The following is a 7,278-nucleotide window of genomic DNA, read 5'->3' as shown; positions in this document are numbered from 1 at the left end:
ACACCAACAAAAACCAAAAGAATCCCTTGACAAAAAACCAAAAGAGGCTTTTCCACTATTTAAGAAGCCACAATCAACATTGAATTTTAAATATCCCTGGAGGATGCCAAGAAACTTGAGTCTTCATTCGTTTTAGTCTACAAACAACTTTTTGATATCTTTTTCCAGTGCTGAGATGTCTCTACTATTGATTTGCAAATAGAAGAGACCACAAACCAGATGTTAAGGGATTCATTATCAAAAAGGAAAAATTCCTATCTTTCCACACGTGCCAAAGACAAATGACAAGGTTTATAACTATTTCTCGATTTGACTTCCTTAGGTCTTTGATCATACTACTGAACCAGCTATGGAAGGGGGTGTTATTTGATAAACCATGAGGTTTGATTCCAACTCCAGCCCCCAACTAGATGCACCAAGCTTTGTCACAGAGCAAGAAAGCATGGGAGATGGTCTTAGGGTCTCTGTTGCATCTACGACAAGAAGGAGAATTAATGATTTTTCTCTTGAAGATGTTATCAGCTACAACAATGCCATTATGAAAACACCTCCAGATGAAATGTTTAAATTTTGGCTCCACAGGTAGATGCCAAATTATATTCCAAACCTCTTTATCAACTATTGTGTTGCCCTCAGTTCTGTTGGAACCTTTACTCATCATCACATGCTCTTTAGCCAAGAAGTAGGCTGATTTCACCATAAATCTGCCTTTATCATTTAGAGCCCGAATTAATTTATCCTCTCATTCAAAGTTAACTAGATCTATTTCTAGGATCTTTTTGCCTCAAAAGGGGTGAATAAACTGTTGATTTTCTTGACATCCGACCTTCTCTCTTGTCAAAGAATCAGATTTTCCACCTTTGCAGGACTATTGGGACTAGGCCTCGGACCCATTGGTTTAAAGCCCTCTAGGCCAGGAATCCAAGGGTCATCCCAAGGATCCATTCCAACTCCTCTATTAACCTTCCAAACTAGACCTTTTTGAAGGATTTCCTTGCCTTTTTGGACGCTTCTCCAACCCCAAGATGGTTTTCTCCCAAGTTTAGACTGAAGATAGGGCTCTCTTGGAAAGTACTTGGCTTTTAAAGTTCTTGCCCAAAGGCTTGATGAGTCTATACAAAGTGTCTAAGCCACTTTTGCTAGCAAAGCAAGGTTGAATGCCATGGGGTCCCTAAATCCCAGTCCTCTATTCATTTTGTTTTTGCTAATTGTTTCCCAAGAGACCCATCTAACTTTCTTATTGTTGTCCTGATCTCCCCACCAGAATTTTTTGTGAAGTTTTACAATGTCATCGCATACATTCTTTGGGAGGAGAAAGCATGATATACAATGGCTGGGATTGCTGAAATCACAGATTTCATAAGAACTTCTTTCCCTGCTTGTGAAAGTAGGGTTCCTTTCCAACTCCCAACCTTATTTGCAATTCTTTCCTCCATAAAATTAAAAAGGTGACACTTCCTTCGTCCTATTTCAAGGGAGACCCAAATAAATGGAGGAATTTTCTACTCTCTTGACCTTTAAGAGCCTTGGCATTACTCTTTGGAGTCTTGGGTGGAAGTTTGAGCTAAAGAAAACCTCAAACTTTCTATAGTTCACTAATTGATCGAAGGCTCTCTCATATAAGGATATAGCATTAAGGATAGCTCTTCCTTCTTCCAGATTTGCTCTAGAAAAGATGTAGTTGTCGTCAACAAAGAACAAGTTTGAGAGGATAGGGGCTTGTTTGCAGATTTTGATTCCAAAAATAATTTCCCTACTCACTAAATTATTCAGTTTAGTTGACAGGACATTAGAGCATAATAAGAATAAATAGGGGGAAAGGGGGTCTCCTTGTCTTAAACCCCTTTGGGGGTAAATTTTTGGCGAAGGAGAGCCATTGATGAAAATTTGGTAGGTCACTGAAGAGACACATTTCATTACCCAACTGATCCAAATATTTCCAAAGCCCATAGTCTCTAAGGTTCTTTGAAGGAAAGTCCACTCAACCCTATCATAGGCCTTACTCATATCAAGCTTTAAGGCTATAAACCCTGAAGAAGTTTTTGTGTTTTTAATATAATGCATTATCTCATGGGGAAGGAGGATGATATCAGTGATAGCTCTTCTAGGGATAAAACACTATAGTTTTCAGAGATTATTGACCCTAGAATTTGTTTCAGCCTATTTACAAGGATCTTTGCTATGATTTTATACATAGTATTGCAGAGACTTATAGGCCTAAACTGAGCAGCTGATTCAAGGTTTTAACCTTTGGGATTAGATCAATGAACGTGGTGTTTTGGTCTTGGTTCAGATCTCTATTTTGGAAATGATTTACCAATAGTTGAATCCAGATCCATAGGATTACCTAGAGTGAAGAGATTTTTAAAATGATTTACCAATATTTGTTTGATGTTCTCCTGACCCTCCATCCACTAGATATCTTCATCCTTCAATTTTAAAATTTTAATTTTTGCTCTCCTTCTGATGGTGGGATTGTGGAAAAATCTGGTATTCCTATCTCCATGGAAGATCCAATTAACTTTGGATTTCTGAGCCCAAAGCATCTCCTCTCTTTTCAGAATCAGATCTAATTTTTCTTTAATTTCCTTCACCCTTTGTTGGTTGTAATTCGATCCTCCTTTTGCCTGTTCCTGGCAAAGCTCTGACTTAAGACTTTGTAATTCTATCTTGTTCTATCTTTATGATTCCAAATTCTATCTTGTTCCATTTTCTAAGAGTATGACTAAGTTTCCTTCACTTCTTGAACACAGGTTGAGAGGTTGACTGCTCATTCTAGCAAGTGTGGCTTGCTACGCAAGAGGTTGACTTTTCGAACATAGGTTGAGTGGTTGATGAGGCTTACTCCTTTTGTGGGGAAGAGGAAGATTGTGACCATATCTTCCTAAATTGCTCCTTCTCAAAGCAAGTGTGGCTTGCTACGCGAGAAACTCTGAATTTGTCCAATAACAATGTGGGATTAATTACTGATTGGTGGAATAACCTTTCGACTAGTGGAAGAAGGGTTCCCCTTGACCCTTATAGAAAAGAAAAAATCACTTTGCTGTTATGACAGAATTGGAAAAATCAAAATGATAAAGTCCTTAATAATAGAGGGATGCCCCCTCCTATAATCATTGAAAGAGCTTGTCAAAATTTTTTAGAGATTCAGAATATTGCTGATTCTAATAGTCTTTCTCTCAAGCAAAGGGAAACGATGCGTGCCAGATGGTTAAGTCTTGAATTGGATAAAATCAAAATAAATTTTGATGCCTCTTGCATTAATGGTGACTGCACTATTGCTTGTGTGGCCAGGGATTGTATGGATCACATCTTGGACCTCAAAGTTAGTAAAATTGGGTTTACTACAGTTAATGTTGCAAAAGCTTGGGTGGCATGGGAAGCCCATAATGTGGTTCTCAATTTTTCCAATAGATGCATCATTATCGAGGGAGATTCCAAACTAGTTATCGATAGTTTATTGAAGAAGATTCCCCCCCCCCCCCCTTGGAGAGTGCAACAAATCATTGAAGAGTGTATACTTACAAGAAAGGCAATGCCTGTTGATTGGTTAGCTAATTATGGGCATTGCAATGAAGTTTCAATTTCTTGTATTCTGAATTAGCTGTTTTGATTTCACGCTACCTCTGTCTATGAACTTATTAAGATCAAATCAACCCCCACAATGTCCTATAGCACATCCCCTCGTGTATTGAAAACATCTTCCAATGATAATACTAGAAATGATAATGTCATGATAATGTCATGATCGGAGATATTCTCAATACAGGGCGGGGATGTGTTGTGGGACGTTGTGGGGGCTGATTTGATAAAAAGCAAAATCTACCTATCAAGCTTGTTCGACAAACGGTTCATTAGAATTTTGACTGAAATCTCCTCGGATGTTGGGATGCTGGGAGCATAACGAATTCATCTCAAGAGTAATGGGGGCGTGCCACGTGTGAATAAGCAATAAAATAGAAAAACAGAATGACAATAACAGCGGCTTCTCGCGTATTTTCTGTGACGAGGTTCATCGTTTGCCTCCCACGTATTTTCAACCCGCAGAAGAACGACTGTGAAGAACTCACAAGAACAGCGGCTTCCCAACCTGTGACAGAGAGCGACAAAGGTACATTTTCTCGCTTAGGAAACAAAGAGAAAAAAATAATGAATATCAGTTTTTCTTTTTGCTTATTAAGAAAGACTTCATCGGTTGAAGTTTGAAACAGAGGTTAAAGAAATCTTGAATTGGCGCAACTTCTTTCTTCTCCTGACTTCCATTCTCTTTTGTTTGAAGGAGAGATTGGAGAAAGCAGAATCTAGGGTTTTGAAACCATGAACATGATGCAGACATTGCAAGATCTGATCGAGGAAGCTAAGCATAGGACGGCGTTCTGGGCGTTAATCATCTTCTCTGTTTCGTGCTTCTTGTCGAGTAAGTTGTTACTCGACTCTTCTTTTTATATTTCCAGAATTTTGTTGGAACCAATTTGACTCGGGAGTTGGTGTGCAAATGTGCAATAACTACTTCCAGCCACGATTAAGGTTTAAATGTTGCTACGTTGGATCAATTTGGGTGCTGTCATTGTTTTCCCGGTGAGATGTCACTGATTGGAATTCTACTAGCATTTTGGAACGAGTTTCCTGAATTTCAACATCATAAAGATGTTTCATGTTTGAGGTGATTTAAATTTAAAGTATTCTTTAATTTAATATTTTGAGTATTTATTTTGAAGTCACATCTACTCCCACAGAATACGCCTCAAAAATAACTCATAGCACATCCCAACCGCGTATTGAGAACATCTCTTCTTCAGAGTGAACAGCATATCATCATCATCAATTCATCATGTATCCTGTTCGCCATTTCCTTTTGTTTAATGCCATATCCATTATTAATTTATGAGTAATTAAATAATTTTGAAGAGGAGATAATCTCTTGTGTTAAATCTCTCATTATTTTGTGACTTGAATTTTCTGGCTTTTCCTCACGTTGTCCAGAGATAACAGGAGAGCTAACAAGTTCTGTTGCTCTCATTTGTGCGTTGTTTATGTAACTCACAGATCAACTCAACGTGATGATGGCTGTGTAGTAGGTTGTGGAATCAATCACGCCAGTGACGTAAAAACAGGCAGAGGCTTGTCACGAGTCCGGATGGTTAGCAACAATGGGCTAGGTAAACTATTAAGAGTGAATACTGTAGTGTTTCGTACGCATGGACTACGTGGGACTCATACCTATTAAGAGTGAATAGGTTGCTTTGCCCACTTTTGTTTCTGGCCGATCTAGTTGGTCCCATATAAATTACCCTTTTTGCCTTTTCCCTATTAACAGCGTTGCTGTTCTACAGTTGCGGTAGGTTGCTTGAATGGGGCTCGGTTTGCAGGATTAGGTCTTATAGTGCTTCTTCACGGTTTTGGTGTGAAACCATCACCAAAGGTGAATTTGGTTGATCAAAATACCTCAGATGACAAGGCGATAAGTTTCCAAGTGCTTGTAGCGTCAGTCTTGGATGAAAGGAGCATGGCAGCTGACGTTGAAACGCAAACCCAGAATCAACAAATGAAGAATCCCCTTCAATATCAACCTTCAAACTTCGGTGTTGAGAGTTTTGTTTAGATCCTACTTGGCTGGTTCAAACAAGTAGTGGTTCTAATACCATGATACTGCAGAAGGTGGTCTGTTAAAAACTTAAAATGAATATTCCGAGATCACATCTCCGCCCCACAACGCCTCACAGCATATCCCCACTGTCTATTGGGAACATCTCCCAATGATGATATCATCCAGAGTGGTACTATCATCAGGAGATGTTCTCATGGCGGAGATGTGCTGTGAGGCGGAAACAAGATGTCATAGAAAGGGACATCTGGGAATTTGTCAAATGACAAGGATAACTGGGTTTTTCCTGAACTTCTATCTAAGAAAATTTCGGCTAGTTTTTGAGATTTATACTTTAAGTAACTATAACAAAGTGCCCTTTCCTTCAAGAAATCAAGGTTTAAAATGTAAAAGGTAGAAATGAGACATTAGAAGATATATATTTAAAATGTAAAAGGTAGAAATGAGACATTAGAAGCAATATATATATATATATATATATATATATATATATATAGAAAAGAAAAGAATTAAAAGAAATAAAATAAAAGAGACCATTGGTCTTGAAGCCTTGGAGGCATAAGCCTCAAGACGTTTTAATATGCATTTTTTTTATTGATTATACTTGAGGCCTAAGCTTCATACAAGGTTTATAACTTGTAAGACTGTTGTGCCTCACCATCTTTTAAACTGTCTTATTGAAGATATACGACTTGTGATTCTTGTCAACTCAATGATCTGCATTTTCTTGGGTTTAGGACTCAAACGAAATGAAATTATAATTGGGATTGAGAAAAATTAAGTTGTGACTTTACTGGAATACAATTTGCAGATAGGTCATTTTTGACCAAGAGACCAATAACCCATGCAAAGTACGAAGAGCTGTTTTACGAAGCAGGAGTTTTTATGTGTTTTCAAATAATTTGGGAAGTTACGGATGAAACATTTTCATGTGTTTGGGTGCTTGTTGCAGATACAAGTAAATCGATGTGGACAAATATTCCCATATCAATTCTCTTGGTTTCTTCGTTGCGTATTCTAATTAACAAAGTGGACTTCCACCGGAGGGTTCGATCCACTCATAGGCAGACATATTTATCTCACCTGCGGAAGAAGCATTTATTTGTTGACGATCCTTGCCTTTCAACTCTTCCACCCCCTCCGTCATCAAAACAGAAGAGGAAAATTGCCTCTCCTCTGGTGGAAGCTGCTGTTGATGAGTTTGTTGATAAGATATTGCAGGAATTCATTATAGATTTGTGGTACTCTTCAGTCACTCCTGACAGAGAGGGTCCTGAGCAAATACGCCTAATAATCACTGAGGTCATTGGTGAAATATCAGCAAGGGCGAGAGAAATCAACCTTGTCGACCTGTTAACAAGGTGCTTTTGCATTACTTTTATTTGTAAGTTATCAAGGAAGCTTTTTTGGGTTTGTTGGATGCATGAATTCTTGTTCCATTAGAACTAAGTGACTTTCCAATGATTCAGGGATATGGTTGACTTGATAGGAAACCACTTGGACCTTTATAGAAGAAACCAATCTGCTATTGGTATGGATGTTATGGGAACACTTTCTTGTGAAGAAAGGGAAGAAAAATTGAGACACCATCTTATGGCTTCCAAGGAGCTTCACCCGGCTCTGATATCTCCAGAGTGCGAGTATAAGGTTTGACCGTTTGAGTGGAGTGTTCT

General features: G+C 38.4%; 1 protein-coding gene across 15 annotated transcripts in view; it reads left to right on the top strand.

The window, feature by feature from the left end:
- The first annotated feature begins 3,880 nt into the window (after positions 1 to 3,880).
- The window catches only part of LOC104602073 (phox domain-containing protein), a 97,113-nt gene continuing 93,715 nt past the window's right edge, over positions 3,881 to 7,278 (top strand). For 3 of the 15 annotated variants that reach the window (XM_088890441.1, XM_088890430.1, XM_088890438.1), the window contains exons 1-4: positions 3,885 to 4,111; positions 4,280 to 4,417; positions 6,558 to 6,966; positions 7,075 to 7,252. In XM_088890441.1, coding sequence (XP_088746567.1) covers positions 4,318 to 4,417; positions 6,558 to 6,966; positions 7,075 to 7,252 — 687 coding nt within the window. In that variant the 5' untranslated portion in view covers positions 3,885 to 4,111; positions 4,280 to 4,317. Of the gene's footprint in view, positions 4,112 to 4,279; positions 4,418 to 4,516; positions 4,664 to 4,736; positions 4,834 to 5,046; positions 5,160 to 5,317; positions 5,659 to 6,270; positions 6,457 to 6,557; positions 6,990 to 7,074; positions 7,253 to 7,278 lie in introns of those variants that run through there. The other 12 variants (XM_088890427.1, XM_088890435.1, XM_088890433.1 and 9 more) reach the window with 11 other exon arrangements.

Source organism: Nelumbo nucifera, chromosome 6 (assembly GCF_055504915.1).
Source record: "Nelumbo nucifera cultivar China Antique chromosome 6, China Antique-T2T, whole genome shotgun sequence".
NCBI lineage: Eukaryota > Viridiplantae > Streptophyta > Magnoliopsida > Proteales > Nelumbonaceae > Nelumbo > Nelumbo nucifera.
This window is presented reverse-complemented; position numbering and strand designations above follow the sequence as displayed.